At 41.2% G+C, this 17,538-nt stretch overlaps 2 protein-coding genes across 6 annotated transcripts in view; one reads left to right on the top strand and one right to left on the bottom strand.

Moving 5' to 3' along the window:
* The window catches only part of mccc1 (methylcrotonyl-CoA carboxylase subunit), a 118,886-nt gene that overhangs the window by 90,453 nt on the left and 10,895 nt on the right, over window positions 1-17,538 (top strand). The window lies entirely within an intron of this gene.
* LOC140196285 (uncharacterized) overlaps window positions 10,087-17,538 on the bottom strand; it is a 32,375-nt gene continuing 24,923 nt past the window's right edge. Inside the window, exons 6-8 of the mRNA XM_072255219.1 lie at window positions 13,656-13,788; window positions 13,062-13,215; window positions 10,087-12,395 (exon numbers count right to left, since the gene is read on the bottom strand). Of these exons, the coding sequence (XP_072111320.1) occupies window positions 10,100-12,395; window positions 13,062-13,215; window positions 13,656-13,788 (2,583 nt within the window). The 3' untranslated portion in view covers window positions 10,087-10,099. The remainder of the gene's footprint in view (window positions 12,396-13,061; window positions 13,216-13,655; window positions 13,789-17,538) is intronic.

The following is a 17,538-nucleotide window of genomic DNA, read 5'->3' as shown; positions in this document are numbered from 1 at the left end:
GGGTCATAAAAAGAGCGTTGGGCACATTGACCTTCAGAGTACTGAGTCCAGGAGTGGGGATGTTAAGTTCAAGTTGTATAAGTGATTGGTGAGACCTAATTTGGTGAACTGGGAAAGTCTTGGTCAGTAATGTAGAAGAACAATATCAGTAAGATTGAAAGCGTACAGAAAAAATTTACAAGGATGTTGTCAGGACTTGAGGACTTCAGCTATAGGGAAAGATTGTACGGATCAGATTTCATCCCTTGCAGCACAAGGAAATGAGGGGATATTTGAAGACGTATACAAAATTATGAGGGGTTAAGATAGGGTAAAGGCAAGCAGGCTTTTCCCAGTGAGGTTGGGTGAGATTACAATGGGAGGGTAAGGTAAAGCGTGAAATATTTCAGGGGAAACTGAGGGGGAATTTCTTCACTCCAAGGGTAGTGTGAATGTGGAAGGAGCTGCCAGCGGAAGTGGTGGATGTAGGATCGATTGTAATATTTAAGAGAAGTTTGGTTAAGTACATGGATGGGAGGGGTATGGTCTAGATGCAGGTCGATGGGACTAGGCAGACTATCAGGACATCACGGCCTAGTTATGCTGAAGGGCCTGTAATGTGCTGTGGTGCTCTATGTGATATCCTATTGATCAACCTTTATTATTATTAATCCTCATGACATTCTCTTGGATTGGGCCTGCATGTTTAATAAAGAGTAATTTAATAATAAGGCAAAGAAGAACAAACAATCCTGAAAGATTAACCTGACATCTGGCAAGGAATTGTTGAGGTTGCGCAGAATATCCATCAAAATTAGTAGACGAAGGGATGGAGGAAGATGGAAAATAATAATTTGTATTGGTAAAGGGGAAGGTATCACATATATTGTGCTTTACTGCAGGAACCATCAGGAGGGGAAATGGGGTAGGGCAGCCAGAGCAGAGTACCCCAGTGGCTGTTCCCCTTAACAAAAGGTATACCGCTTTGGATACTGTTTGGAACAGAATAACCTAGCAAAGGAAAGCACAATTGGTCAAGTCTCTGGCACTGAGGGGGAAGAAGGGGCAAACTGTAGTGATAGGGGATGCATGGATTAGGGAAACAGAAAGGAGGTTCTGTGGACGAGAATGAGGTTCTCAGATGGTATGGGTGCCAGGGTCTGGGATATCTCAGATTGAGTAAACAGCATTCTTAAGTGAGAGGGTGAGCAGCCAGAGGTCATGGCCCATGTTGGTACCATTGACATGGGTAGGAGGGGTGACGAGGTCCTGCCAAGTGAGTTCAGGGAGTTAGGTGCTAAATAAAAGGACAGGGCTCGGTTATATGATCTCAGGATTGCTACCTGTGCCTCTTGATAGTGAGGCCAGAAATAGGAAGATAACACAGTTAACACATTGGTAAGGAGATGGTGCAGGAGGGAGAGCTTCAGGCTTTTAGATCATTGGGCTCCCTTCCAGTGAAGGTGGGACCTGTACAGAAGGGGCGGTTTGCACCTGAAATGGAGGGGGGATTAATATCCTAGCAAGAAGGTTTGCTAGTTCTGCACAGAAAGTGGGGGTGGGGGAGGGCTAAACTAGAGTTGCCAGGGGAATGGGAACCGAAGTGCCAGAAAAGATAGTGGAGTGGCTGTGAAGAATGATGTTCTTAAGCCTACATCAAAGTTAGGAGTCAAAAGGTTCAGCGTCATGGAACTAATGTTCCAAGCTGGACATATTTCAATGCAAGGAGTATTGTAGGAAAGGCAGATGACCTTATGAAATGGATCAGAAGGTAGAATTATGATATTTAGCTGTTAGTGAGACTTGGTTGCAGGAGGAGCAGGACTGGCAGCTCAGTGTTCTGGGGTTCCATTGTTTTAAATGTGATAGAGAGGGAGAGAATAAAGGGGGAGGGGTGGTGTTTCAAGTTGGAAAATGTTACAACAGGACAGACTAGAGAGCTTGTGATTAGAGGGTGAGGCTTTATGGGTGGAACTGAGGAGTAAGAAAGGTATGACCATATTAATAGAATTATATTATAAATCACCCAACAGTCCACAGGATTTAAATTTGTAGAAAGATTGCAGACTATTGCAAGAAACATGAGATTCTGTTAGTAAGTGATTTTAACTTTCCACATATTAACTGGCACTCCCATGATGCAAAAGGGCTGGGTGGGAAAGAATTTGTCAGGTGTGTTCAGGAAAGTTGTCTTGATCAGTTTCCCATTTAGAGAGAGTGCAATATCTCCTATGGGAATGAGACAGGGCAGGTGGCAGAAGCTTGTGTAGGGGAACTCTTTGCATCCAGTGATCATAATGGCATTTGTTTCAGTGTAATTATGGAAAAGGGTGGATCTGGTCCACGAGTTGAGATTCTAAATAGGAGAAAATTTTGGTGGTATCAGAAAGGATTTGGCAAGTGTGGATTGGGACAGGCTGTTTTCTGGCAAAGATGTACTTGGTAAGTGGGAGGCCTTCAAAAGTGAAATTCTGACAGTACAGAGTTTTTACGTTCTTGTCAGAATAAATAACAACAGGTTTAGGAAAGCTTGGTTTTCAGGTATATTGAGGCCCTTGCTAAGAAGAAGGAGGAGGTGCATATCATTTATAGGCAGGTAGGAACAAATGAGGTACTTGGAGTATTAGAAATGCAAGAGAGCACTTAAGAAGGAAATCAGGGGAGAAGCCAGGGAGTGGTAGTAGATAAAAGCCAAAGAGTGGTAGCAGGCCTTGCTTACTGGAGGCCTGTGACTAGTAGTGTGCTGCAGTGGATGAGGGTTTGATTTGAACATTCCAGAGAAATCTAGAGAGGTACATGGATGGTAGAGGTATGGAGGGCTATGGTCTGGGTGCAGGTCAATAGGAGTAGGCACAGACGGGCTGAACGGACTGTTTCCGTGCAGTAGTGTTCTGTGATTCGATGAAAATTATTGTAAATTTATTTTAAAAAACTGATTTTAATCAAAAATAAATCAATGTAAAAACAATTAAGTACAATAGAATTTTGAGCAGTTTACCTATTTATTTGATTCCAATTACCTTTAGCCAAGTAAATATACATTTTCATTTTTATATTATCAAAACCTGAATATTTAAACATAAGTTTAAAAACTCTTTTGAATATCTATACCCATAGAAAATTAGTCGTGAGAAAAATGATGTGATATTTTTACAAGTTCTTTATAAGCTGTAATTTTTCCATTATTCCAGATAATGAAGGCAAATGATAGGGTTCACTCAAATAATATTTACTTGTTGCTTTTATGATTTCATTTCGGGAACTTATGTTCTTAGAATGTTTCTAGATATTTAAATGTTACTTGGGAAAAATCATTAATATAGTATCTAAGACCTTACTGTTGAAAATGCAACCCACGGTTCATAGAACATTTCTAAGCAAGGATTAATGCAGCTGACATAGGAAATATTGTGTGGGTAGTCAGAGGCTTTTTCTCAGGGCTGAAATGGTTAACGTGAGAGGGCACAGTTTCAAGCTGCTTGGAAGTAGTTACAGAGGAGATGTCAGAGGTAGGTTTTTTTACACAGAGTGATGAGCGGGTGGAATGGGCTGCCGGCGACATTGGTGGAGGCAGATACGATAGGGTCTTTTAAGAGACTCTTGGATAGGTACATGGAGCCTAGAAAAATAGAGGGCTATGGGTAACCTGAGGTAATTTCTAAAGTAAGTACATGTCTGGCACAGCATTGTGGGCCGGAAGGCCTGTATTGTGCTGTAGGTTTTCTATGTTTCTATTATGAGGTGTAAATGAGAGTTTGCTTAATGATGTTTAAATGTTAAAAAATATCACATTATAGGAGTGGGGAGGGGTGTTGCTGAGAGATAACAGTTGTAGGCTTTAGTTCCTAACAGAGGATGGCATGAATAAAAAAATAAAAGGTAATTCAGATTCAAGAATGGAAGAAATGTAATGTTTTTGAAAGAAATGCAGAGGACTGGAGAAAAAGGTGAAATAGTTGGCCAGTAATGTAATGAGAACAGAATTGAGATAGGAACAAAAGGAAAATGAATGAGGGCAGATTGGAATAATGCAAAACCAGGGAAAATGAAGAGAAGGTCTTAGGAGATGTTTGGCTTTGTTGCTGAGAGGGAGGAATGACGAAGAAGTTCCATGCATTGCTCATCCCACCGGATATTAGGGGTAAGAAAAGAGAGGATGAATTTAAAGTAGATCAAACTAAGGCAGGTAGCGGGGGATGTGGATCTCCCTGCTTCACTGGATTCTCCAGAATCAATGGGATCTTTAGTATGGGTGAACTAAGTCAGATGTTTAATGGTTAAAATGGTTATTCAACTGCGCATAATGAAACGTGGTGCTCTCTCAGTGTGCTAGGGTGCATTGTTATACTTTGAATCTTTGCATATGGTCAGCTCTGATAATAGGAAACATAAAGCTTTGTTGTTCCTTTCTGTTTCCGTGTAGACTGCTGTTGGTGCAGTATTTTAAAAGTCAAATTATTTGAACAAAGTTATAACTTGATATGAAAATAGGGACAATGACCATGTTAAAAACAACTGGAACTATCAGTAGCTAGAGATAGTGTTGAAGTAACTGTCGTCACTGATAACAAAATAAAATAAATAAAATCATTGAGCCCAGAACACACACACACTCTTAAGACTCAAACATTCTTTTTTATTTTACTTGTGCACAAGGAGAACAGCATGGGCCCCTGTCACCCACGCTGCTCTGAAGTCTGAACAGAGTACTGCTACTTTTGTATAGAATTGACTTATCTGTAACAGATATTAATCATTGTAAATTGTATATCTTTGAATTCCTTACTGGCAAGATCAATCGCCATTCACAATAGAGATGTTAAAGTCAATCAAAACTTCAAGAAGACAGCCCATGTTTTGAACAACTAAGGCCCTATATTTTTCTTTACTAAATTTTGAAGTTAGTAAAGAAAAATATAGAGCTTTAGTTGTTCGAAACTTCCTCTCTATGTCCACTCTATCTAGGCCTTTCAATATTTGGTAGGTTTGAATATGATCCCCCTCATTCTTCTAAACTCCAGCGACTAAAGGCCCTAAGACATCAATACTTTCTCATATGTTAACCCTTTTATTCTTGTGATCATTCTCATCAACTTACTCAAGACCGTCTCCAATGCCAAAGCATGCTTTCTTAGATATGGACCCTAAAACTCTCTAAATACTTCAAATGTGGTATGACCAATTCCTCAGCAAAAGCCTCAGCATTGCATCCTTGCTTTTAGATTCTAGAGTCTTGAACTGAATGCTAACATTGTACATGCATTCCTTACTAGCAACTCAGTCTGCACTAAATTCCCAAATCATCTCTGATTTTGGAATTTACTCCCCATTTAGAAAATAGTCTATCCCTTTTAAGGTGCATGACCATGCACTTCCCTGTGTTGTATTCTACCTACCATGTCTTTGTCCATTCTCCCAATCTGTCCAAGCCCTTCTGCAAACTCCCTACCTGCCCCTCCAGCTAACTTTGTACTATTCACAAACTCAGTTACAAAGCCATCAATTCTGTCAATCAGATTATTAACATATGAGGTGAAAGTAGTGGATCCCAACCCCGAACCCTGAAGAAATCCTATAATCACTGGCAGCCAGCCAGAAAAAGCTCCCTTTATTCCCACTGTGCCTCCTGCCAGTCAGGCAATCTTCTGTCCATGCTAGGATCTTTTCTGTAATACTACGGACTCTTATCTTGCTTAACAGCCTCATGTGCAGCACCTTCTCAAAGGCCTTCTGAAAATCCAATGTGCCCTTAAAGGAAATCTTGCTGGCTTTGGTCTATTTTATCATGTGCCTCCAAATTCCTGAAACCTCATCCTTAATAATGGACTCCAACACCCTGTTCACCAGTGAAGTCAGGCTAAATGGTCTACAATTTCTTGTCTTTTGCCTCTCTCCATCAGTACCCTCCCCACCATCAGGAGCATCTTCAAAAGGTGGTACCTCAAGAAACAACATTCATCATTAAGACCATAAGGAGCAGAAGTCACCCATTCGGCTCATCGAGTCTGCTCTGCCATTTTATCATGAGCTGATCCATTCTCCTGTTTAGTCCCACTCCCCCGCCTTCTCACCATAACCTTTGATGCCCTGGCTACTCAGATACCTATCAATCTCTGCCTTAAATACACCCAATGACTTGGCCTCCACTGCTGCCCGTGGCAACAAATTCCATAGATTCACCACCCTCTGGCTAAAAAAAATTGTTAACCCTCTCATTCCCGGAATCATTCTAGTGAATCTTCTCTGTACCCTCTCCAACGTCAGCACATCCTTTGTTAAATAAGCAGACCAAAACTGCCCACAGTACTCCAAGTGAGGTCTCACCAGCGCCTTATAGAGCCTCAACATCACATCCCTGCTCCTATACCCTATTCCTCTAGAAATGAATGCCAACATTGCATTCGCCTTCTTCACCACCGACTCAACCTGGAGGTTAACATTAAGGGTATCCTGCACGAGGACTCCCAAGTCCCGTTGCATCTCAGAACTTTGAATTCTCTCCCCATTTAAATAATAGTCTGCCCATTTATTTCTTCTGCCAAAGTGCAGAACCATACACTTTCCAACATTGTATTTCATTTGCCACTTCTTTGCCCATTCTTCCAATCTATCCATAGAACCATAGAAACTACAGCACAGAAACAAGCCCTTTGGCCCATATTGGCTGTGCCAAACCATTTTCTGCCTAGTCCCACTGACCTGCACACGGACCATATCCCTCCATACACCTCCCATCCATGTATCTGTCCAATTTATTCTTAAATGTTAAAAAAGAACCCGCATTTACCCATTTACCACCTCGTCTGGCAGCTCATTCCATACTCCCACCACTCTCTGTGTGAAGAAGCCCCTCCTAATGTTCCCTTTAAACTTTTCCCCCCTCACCCTTAACCCATGTCCTCTGGTTTTTTTCTCCCCTTGCCTCAGTGGAAAAAGCCTGCTTGCATTCACTCTATCTATACCCATCATAATTTTATATACCTCTATCAAATCTCCCCTCATTCTTCTACGCTCCAGGGAATAAAGTCCTAACCTATTCAACCTTTCTCTGTAACTGAGTTTCTCAAGTCCCAGCAACATCCTTGTAAACCAAGTCTCTCTGCAGACTCTCTGTTTCCGCAGCACTACCGGCCCCTCCACCTATCTTTGTATCATCAGCAAACTTAGCCACAAAGCCATCTATTCCATAATCCAAATCGTTGATGTACAATGTAAAAAGAAGTGGCCCCAACACAGATCCCTGTGGAACACCACTGGTAACTGGCAGCCAACCAGAAATAGGGTCCCTTTATTCCCACTCTCTGTTTCCTGCCAATCAGCCAATGCTCTATCCATGTATGTAACTTTCCCGTAATTCCATGGGCTCTTATCTTGTTAAGTAGCCTCGTGTGGCACCTTGTCAAAGGCCTTCTGAAAATCCAAATATACAACATCCACTGCATCTCCCTTGTCTAGCCTACTTGTAATTTCCTCAAAAAATTGTAATAGGTTTGTCAGGCAGGATTTTCCTTTAAGGAAACCATGCTGAATTCTGCCTATCTTGTCATATGCCTCTAGGTACTCCGCCATCTCCTTATCTCCCATTACAATTTCTCCAGCATCATTTTCTATCGGTCCTATATCTACTCTCACCTGTCTGTTACTCTTTATATACTTGAAAAAGCTTTTAGTATCCTCTTTGATATTATTTGCTAGCTTCCTTTCATACTTAATCTTTCCCCTGTTAATGACCTTCTTAGTTTCCTTTGGTAAGCTTTTAAAAGCTTCCCAATCCTCTGTCTTCCCACTAATTTTTGCTTCCTTGTATGCCCTCTCCTTTGCTTTAACTTTGGCTTTGACTTCTCTTGTCAGCCACGGTTGCATCCTTTTTCCATTCGAAAATTTCTTCTTTTTTGGAATACACCTGTCTTGCACCTTCCTCACTTCTCGCATAAACTCCAGCCACTGCTGCTCTGCCATCCGTCCCACCAGTGTCCCTTTCCAGTCAACTTTGGCCAGTTCCTCTTTCAGGCCACTATAATTTCCTTTACTCCACTGAATTACTGACACATCAGATTTCAGCTTCTCTTTTTCAAATTTCACAGTGAACTCAATCATGTTATGATCACTGTCTCCTAAGGGTTCCTTCACCTCAGTCTCTCTAATCACCTCCAGTTCATTACACAATACCCAATCCAGTACAGCTGATCCCCTAGTGGGCTCAACAACAAGCTGTTCTAAAAAGCCATCTTGCAGACATTCTACAACTTCTCTCTCTTGAGATCCAGTGTGGACCTGATTTTCCCAATCCACTCGCATGTTAAAATCCCCCACAATTATCATAACACTGCCCTTCTGACAAGCCTCTTCTATTTCCTGTTGCAATTTGTAGTCCACATCACTGCAGCTGTTTGGAGGCCTGTATATAACTGCCATCAGGGTCCTTTTACCCCTGCAATTTCTTAGCTCAACCCATAAAGATTCTGCACCTTCCTATCCTATATCACCTCTTTCTAATGATTTAATATCATTTCTTACCAATAAAGCCACGCCTCCCCCTCTGCCTACCTTCCTATCCTTCCAATACACCGTGTATCCTTGGATGTTCAGCTCCCAGAGACATGCATCCTTTGGCATTCCGATAATGCCCTCTCCTCATTGCTACCATCAGGAGGGAAGGACAGGAGCCTGAACACCCACAATCAGCATTTTGGGAACAGATTCTTCCTCACCCATCAGATTTCTGAACAGTCATGAACAATACCTCACTATCCCTCTTTTGCATTACAGTATTTATAAATTTGCTTGTTTATTATTCTAACATAATTTTTCTGTCTTGCACACTACTGCTGTCACAAAATAACAAATTTCATGGCATATGTCAATAATAATAAAATTGATCCAGAGTATATTATTTATAGAATATCTTGTGACTGATAATGTAAATAAATGTTACATATGTTTGCTTTAAAATGCCTTTCTATGTGTTCCCCACTTGTGTAATAATTAGCCTTTTAAGAACAACAGTGAGATCTTATGAGATTATATTTTTACCTGATCTGTGCTCAGTTCCCTCTGCAGCCTGGAATAAATATGTTACTTCTGGTAATCCCCTTCTAATCTAAGAAACTATAGTAGTTGTTGCGTGCACCAGCCCCTCGTGGCGCTGAGTTGCCTGCTGCAGCTGGCCAGTGGAGGAGATGTCAGAGATGGTGTATGAGAGAGCAGAGGCACATGGGCACGCTGGAGTCCATGCTGCGCTGGGGACTGACCCTCTCCTCGGTGCTGTTCTCTGGTGTTCGCTCGCTGGAAGACAAGCTGGATTGCATTCCTCTGCAGCTGCACTGGTGTGCTGAGAACTGCTGTGTGCTTGTTCTTACAGAAACATGGCTTCAGGACAACATCACATGCACAATCAAACTGCAGGCCATGACACTCATGGACTTAGGCTATATTTTTGTGACTTGTTCTGCGATTGTAATTATAATTGTGTGTGACTGTTGGTCCTATGTTTTTTCACCCTAGCCACAGAGGAAAGCTGTTTCATTTGGCTGTATTCATGTGTATGGTGGAATGACAATTGAACTTGAATAATACATACTGACAGCACAAGCGAAAACAGCAATCAGTGACCCTGAATTTTGCTGCTTGTCAGTCATATATCTAAGAGGAGAAACACTATCTTTACACTACATATTTAAATTAAATTTTGAAGTAAATTGATCCAGTGTTGATGTAATGGCATTGAGAAGGTTTTCTCAAAGAAAATGATTTTGGCAAATCTAATTGTAAAGGGAATGCAGAGGGAAAGATAATACATAATTTTTATTGCAATGTGATCTGCAGTTGATTGACCAATCTAGTTATCAGTGATAAATGGTATTGCATCACATCTGCCCAACAAGATTATTGGTAAATGTATTCCGTTGTAAACACTGCTTTAAATCAATAATTGGAATGAAGGCATTGAGAGCTATGACCCATAAAAAACTGCTTTAAAGGATTTTTATGCAAGAAGAGTTTCAGTAAAAATATAAATCTTGAATCTAAAATTACCATTTCCTTGGTGTATATAAAACACTAAAATATTAAGTGACCTCATATTACAGATATAACAAAATCCTTCATATTGTGTGGATTTTTAGGGGATAGAAAAGCTCGGTAGTGGTGGTGAAGAAATTTGTATGACATCAGTGGCTCTCAATAGTACTCTACGGTTTGATTTTGAAGTGACTGAAGGGTCAGCATAACTATATGCCTTGTACTTCCATGATTTTGTTTTGCAGGAAGCTGTGGGACTTGTACATTGGTTCCATGCTGAGGCAGCACTTTCAGTGTTGGATTCAACAGCAGGGTAGGACTCTTGTTCATATCCATAATGTTCAGCTACATTAACTGATTCCTCAGGCTGACAGCAGATGTCTGGATAACCACCTTCTCTTTCAGTCATGACAACAGGCTGCAATCTTGGTGGAATTCCTTTTAGCTTTTGTTTCTTGTATAAGTCTGTATGTGACTCAGAGTTTCTAGTTTGTGAAATTGTTGCCTCTGCAATTTCTAGCAGTGATTCTGGAGGCTGCTGCTCTTGCACAATTGTGAGTGACACAGCTGTGTTGACTGAGTCACAGGCGTGCTGGAAGATATTTCTGTACAGATTATCCCCCCGTTCCTCCTCTTTTGACTCACTCTCTGGCAGTACTTGAGTTCTGGTGGAGAATGCTGACTCTGAGCTTTGATGAATCTTCTTCAGCTTTTGCTTTTCACAGGAGTGAGTGAATGGCTGCAAACCACGGATTTGTGAACTGGCAGTTTTCCCTGCGTTTATATTCTGAATTTGCAGACGTTGGTCCTCGTTGTATTTCATTTGATTATCTTCTTTCTTTCCTATTAACCTATTTTGAGGGAAGATTGGAATTTTAGATAGGTCAGTCTCGGAATTTTGTGTGGCCCTTTTCACTGATATATTTTCGCTCAAGCAGCCAATTGGTTTGAAGCTCTTCATTTCTGACATTGAATTTTCCACCTTTTTTGACAATGTTTGTGGAGAAAGCCCCTTTGTCATGGCATTGTGATCTTTATCATCAATAGCAAACTGATTAGACTGATAGAGCATGTATTTGTACTCTTCATCCTCTTGAATGTTTTCATGCTGTTTACCATTTGGCAATATTGGAATTTCTGTAGAGAAATTGTCTTTTGGCTTTAGCAAAATATTTTTTTGTGTGGGTTTCTTAGATGTGTCAGAGAATAATTCTAGGCTCGATGTTGATGATTTTGTTGTTTCCTCTGTACTACCTTTCACCATTTGTGGTGGATTTCCCTCCGTGTTATCTTCAGTGACCTGCAGTAGAGAGTGAGGAAAATCAATAACTTCATTGGTATCTCTTCTTGGAGGACTCCTTTCAGATGGATTTAATTCTGAAATACTTAATGAAAAGCCTGTAATTAATTTGTGTGGAGGATGCTTCTGATCTAGACTTGCAGCAACATTTTCATTACTGTTTTGAATCTCATTGTGGATGGTCAATTTAGTCGATTTATCAGCTGGGATTTCTGTATCTGAGTATAATATTTCAGCAACAGTTTGCACCGATGGTTCGGGTAAAGTAACTTCGTTCTTATTTGAAGAACCTAGTTGCATGTCCACATCAGCTTCTCTGGCAGACTCTGAAAATGTGTCATTGGATTTGTCTGTAAGAAATGGCTGCTTCCCAGCAGATTCCAGAGAGTCTGAACAAAGCTCTGTGGTACTGTTTTCCATAGTGGACTGTTTAAGAGTAGTATCTTCATTGTTAAAAACTGTAGGTTCATATTCTTGCTGAACCCCCAAATCTATAGTTTTGTGCATTTTGGTAAAATTATCTACCATGGAAAATTCAGGACTGGGACTGTGAGGTTGTGGAGCTGAGGCATCATTTTCAGTAGTTGGTTTTCCCTGACTACCATCTACCTTTTGAACTTCTGGCATTTCACATTTCTGTTCTGCCATCATGTCCAAACCATTATGCACTTCAGTGAGGTTGGTGTCTCTTTTGCCCACTGTGGGAAGGTTCTCTGCAACACCTTTCACATCTGCAGCAGTGTTAGATTCTCCTGAAACTGTTTTTGTCTTGGATACAGGAAGTTCTAGCTTCTCCAGTTTATTCTGAAAACCAGTCTTTGTAAACCTTGACTGTAGGAGCTGAAATCTAGTTGGTCGAAGCTTTCCTTCAGTTTTAGATGCTTTTTCTTTAATGCTGTTCTGCTTTGTAGCAATTGTATCTGTTAACCTGACAGACTTGTCAGTGCTTGTTTTTTTCACCTTTTCCAGATGAGCTATGTAATTGATCAGATTGTTAATTTCATCAGATGTGCGCTTGTTCATGAACGTTCTGGCAATTTGACGCACATCTATACTCTCATCCCTCTGAGTGCAATCTGCACTGTGAGATAAGGATCTGCAACAAAATAATGAATGACTGACTAACTAGATTTGAACAAATGTAAAATAAAAAAATATGGATGAGAAGTAAATGGTTAGCAGAAAACAAATTACATTGCAGGAAAATGTAGAAATAGCAGCAGAGGAAGTAGAACAAACTATGGCTTTTTCTGCAAATAACCACAAATAAAAGAATTATTAGAGATGGGATTGTTAGTGATATTAAGGCAACTTAAGCAAGTCTATAACATAGTAAATAAACATTCTTGAAAATGTAACTAACATCATCAGCAAGAGAATAAAGCTTTTTCCAGGCTTGTTTTATTTCATTTTATGCGGTTAACTATTGTTTATTACCTTTCGTAAGCGTTTTATGGGAATTTACACATAATGTTACTTTCTTTTTGATTGTTAATATCAAATTTTAAATAAAACATTTGCTATCCTGAAAGATATATGTAAATATGTGCCCAGGGTCCTAAATGGAAAATACTTAACTATAACGCAAATAAGAAGTGAAAATGGATATTATCCATCAAGGAAATCCAATAAGGTTACCTGTTAAAACTGCTGTAAATTACTGCACCAGCTGACATATATACTGTATGTGCAATAAAAAAGGGTTTTTTTTTTTTGGTTTTAGCTTCAGACTTCGAATGATTTCCATGTCAACCGGACTTACCTATCTGTGGTAGCAATGTAGTACAGCTGTCTCCCCAATAGTTCGAGGTGGCCTCTGAACTCCAAGTTCTGGTAAAGACTTATAGGAACACTGTCAAATCCATAGAGAATCCCATAGAGAGACCCTGCAATGGCACCTGTCACAGCACTCTCTCCTATTAGAGGGGGCATAATGAAAGCCATAACATGAAGTGAATAATACTATTGTTCAAGTCATAGAGTTTTTTATGATTACGGTATGTCTTCTAAGTGAGGTAATCAAGCCATTCTAGCATAGATTATTTTGTGGTTATATTTAGATTTGGCAATTGCTTGCAATTGATTGTCATTAAAATATTTAATCCATTTTGGAGTTTTCATATTTTCAAATTAAAATTAAAATTTCAATATTGATTATTAACTAGGGCAAAAGACCATCCCAAACTCTGCAATGCACCAAGAAGGAGTTAATTTTAGATTCAAAAACAGATAATTTGTCAGTCCCTCCTTATTTATACCACTTGGAATGTTTTATTGCTGTAATCAGTTAGCTCAATTTGAAACAAAATGATAGTCATTTAGAAGATATTTATTCAAAATTGTAATCAATTCTTACCCCTATGAAACATGGCTGAATAACACAGCTTCTCCCAGTCAGTACCAGCAAACAAGAGTGCATCATAAGCAATCAGTGTTGTTTCAAGGCCTTTATCCTTTCCAGTTGATTCCGAATGCCAGCGCCTGAACAGCTGTCATATTTATATAAAAAAGTCCAGCTGTCATTTTCAATCAGCAGTCTATTTCAATGTTGACACTTATTCATAGTAACCTAATATGATGCAATAAAATTTACCACAGTAAATACTTCTTTTTGTTTTCTATTTTAGAAGGCAATAAAGAACATCTACAGGTATCAAATCTATTAAAGGTGCAAAAGATTTATACAGTGGTTATGAATTTAAGATTGTAGGCCTAGAAATTGGATCCCATTACTTCATACATTGAAAAACTAGTGCAAACACCCATGGTTGTGTCATTCCAAAACGGAAATCTTCCACGTGCACATTTGGGTTGTTTTCCATGATCACCTGATACTGATACTGGGAACATTCTAAATGTAAATAAAATGAAGCACCAGTTTTAGTCTCCTGGGTGAAAGTGAACTTTGATTGACTGCAGCATGTTCACTATCTGTTGTGATCAGTTTCTTCTTCACTTAAGAGTCAAACCATTGGGCCTTAAAAAAACCACTGGAACTGCTACCTAAACAGAGTTATATAGCTTGAAGCAGGCTATTTCATCCCAATTTATGGTGTCTATTTGAGCTAGTTCCATTTGCTTGCATTTAACCCATATCCCTCAAAATTGTTTCTAACCATGTACCTGCCTAAGTGTCTTTTAAACATTGTAATTGTACCTGACTCTACAGCTTTCTCTGGTAGCTCACCCCATATACACATCCACATTTGTGTGGAAAAAGTTGCCCCTCAGGGCCCTGCTAAACCTCTCTTTTCACCTTAATTCTATGTCCTCCAGTAGCACACTCCACTACCTTGGGAAGAAGACTGTAACCAATCACCTTATCTCTGCCCCTCATGATTTTATATACCTGTATAGGTATATCAATGACGCAAACACGAGGAAATCTGCAGATGCTGGAATTTCAAGCAACACACATCAAAGTTGCTGGTGAACGCAGCAGGCCAGGCAGCATCTCTAGGAAGAGGTGCAGTCGATGTTTCAGGCCGAGACCCTTAGTCAGGACTAACTGAAGGAAGAGTGAGTAAGGGATTTGAAAGTGGGAGGGGGAGGGGGAGATCCGAAATGATAGGAGAAGACAGGAGGAGGAGGGATAGAGCCAAGAGCTGGATGGGTGATTGGCAAAAGGGATATGAGAGGATCATGGGATAGGAGGCCTAGGGAGAAAGAAAAAGGGGAGGGGGGGAAAGCCCAGAGGATGGGCAAGGGGTATAGTGAGAGGGACAGAGGGAGAAAAAGGAGAGAGAGAAAAAGAATCTGTGTATATAAATAAATAACAGATGGGGTACGAGGGGGAGGTGGGGCATTAGCGCAAGTTTGAGAAGTCAATGTTCATGCCATCAGGTTGGAGGCTACCGAGACGGAATATAAGGTGTTGTTCCTCCAACCTGAGTGTGACTCTCACAGCTATCTGGAGCCTACTGACTCTCACAGCCATCTGGAGCCTACTGACTCTCACAGCTATCTGACAGCCTACTGACTCTCACAGCTATCTGACAGCTTACTGACTCTCACAGCTATATGGAGCCTACTGACTCTCACAGCTACCTGGAGCCTACTGACTCTCACAGCTACCTGGAGCCTACTGACTCTCACAGCTACCTGGAGCCTACTGACTCTCACAGCTATCTGGCAGCCTACTGACTCTCACAGCTATCTGAACTATTCCTCTTCTCACCCTGTCTCTGGCAAAACTGCCATCCCCTTCTCACAATTCCTCCGTCTCCACCGCATCTGCTCTCAGGATTAGGCTGTTCATTCCAGGACAAGGGAGATGTCCTCCTTTTTTAAAGAAGGGGGCTTCCCTTCCTCCACCATCAACTCTGCTCTCAAACGCATCTCCCCCATTTCATGCACATCTGCTCTCACTCCATCCTCCCGCCACCTCACTAGGAATAGGGTTCCCCTTGTCCTCACCTACCACCCCACCAGCCTCCGTGTCCAACATATAATTCTCCGTAATTTCCGCCATCTCCAAAGGGATCCCACCACTAAGCACATCTTTCCCTCCCCCTCCCGCTTTCCACAGGGATCGCTCCCTACACGACTCCCTTGTCCATTCGTCCCCCCCATCCCTCCTCACTGATCTCCCTCCTGGCAATTATCCTTGTAAGCGGAACAAGTGCTACACATGCCCTTACACTTCCTCCCTCACCACCATTCAGGGCCCCAGACAGCCCTTCCAGGTGAGGCAACACTTCACCTGTGAGTCGGCTGGGGTGATATACTGCATCCGGTGCTCCCGATGTGGCCTTCTATATATTGGAGAGACCCGACGCAGACTGGGAGATCATTTCGCTGAACACCTACACTCTGTCTGCCAGAGAAAGCAGGATCTCCCAGTGGCCACACATTTTAATTCCATGTCCCATTCCCATTCTAGTATGTCTATCCACGGCCTCCTCTACTGTAAAGACGAAACCACACTCAGGTTGGAGGAACAACACCTTATATTCCGTCTGGGTAGCCTCCAACCTGATGGCATGAACACTGACTTCTCTAACTTCTGCTAATGCTCCACCTCCCCCTCGTACCCCAGCCGTTATTTATTTATATACACACATTCTTTTTCTCTCTCTCCTTTTTCTCCCTTTGTCCCTCTCACTATACCCCTTGCCCATCCTCTGGGCTTTTCCTCCCTCTCCCTTTTCTTTCTCCCTAGGCCTCCTGTCCCATGATCCTCTCATATCCCTTCTGCCAATCAACTCTCCAGCTCTTAGCTCCATCCCTCCCCCTTCTGTCTTCTCCTATCATTTTGGATCTCCCCCTTTCAAATCTCTTACTAGCTCTTTTTTCAATTAGTCCTGATGAAGGGTCTCGGCCCGAAACGTTGACTATACCTCTTCCTAGAGATGCTGCCTGGCCCGCTGCATTCACCAGCAACTTTTAGGTATATCAATGAGGCTACTTTGACGAAAATGCATTTTCAGAATGAGTGAAGTTTGCTGTGAAAGCCTGTATCACTCGTATAACTTTTGAAATTAGGCTACTGATTAAAAAGCTTCAAATTCACATTATTATCACTGAAACAAGTGCATGTACAATGCTCCATGCCTGTTATAACTAGAAGATCAAATAAGGGAATAATACAAGAAAAAAAATGCAAAATTCAAGGATTCCTCTAAATGCTTATGATGCGGTAGTCACCTTTCCAATTACACTGGAAATAAAGGCTTTATAAACTGAAAAACAGGTATTAAGCAAACCATCATGAAACATGTAAGATTATTAAGGGATTGGTCACGCTAGAGGCAGGAGACATGTTCCTAATGTTGGGGGAGTCCAGAACTAGAGGCCACAGTTTAAGAATAAGGGGTAGGCCATTTAGAACGGAGTTGAGGAAAAACTTTTCCATCCAGAGAGTGGTGGATGTATGGAATGCTCTGCCCCAGAAGGCAGTAGAGACCAAGTATCTGGATGCTTCCAAGAAAGAATGAGATAGAGCTCTTAAAGATAGTGGAGTCAAGGGATACGGGGAGAAGGCAGGAACGGGGTACTCATTGTGGATGATCAGCCATGATCACAGTCAATGGCGGTCCTGGCTCGAAGGGCCAAATGGCCTACTCCTGCACCTAATGTCTATTGTCTATCACCTGGGAGATAAAGTTCAAAATGAATTGTGTTGGGAGTTAATTTTGTAGAAACATAAAAACATAGAAATCTACAGTACATCACAGGCCTTTCGGCCCACAGTGTTGTGCAGACCATGAAACCTACTCTAGAAACTGCCTAGAATTTCC

Source organism: Mobula birostris, chromosome 4 (assembly GCF_030028105.1).
Source record: "Mobula birostris isolate sMobBir1 chromosome 4, sMobBir1.hap1, whole genome shotgun sequence".
Taxonomy (NCBI): Eukaryota; Metazoa; Chordata; class Chondrichthyes; order Myliobatiformes; family Myliobatidae; genus Mobula; species Mobula birostris.
This window is presented reverse-complemented; position numbering and strand designations above follow the sequence as displayed.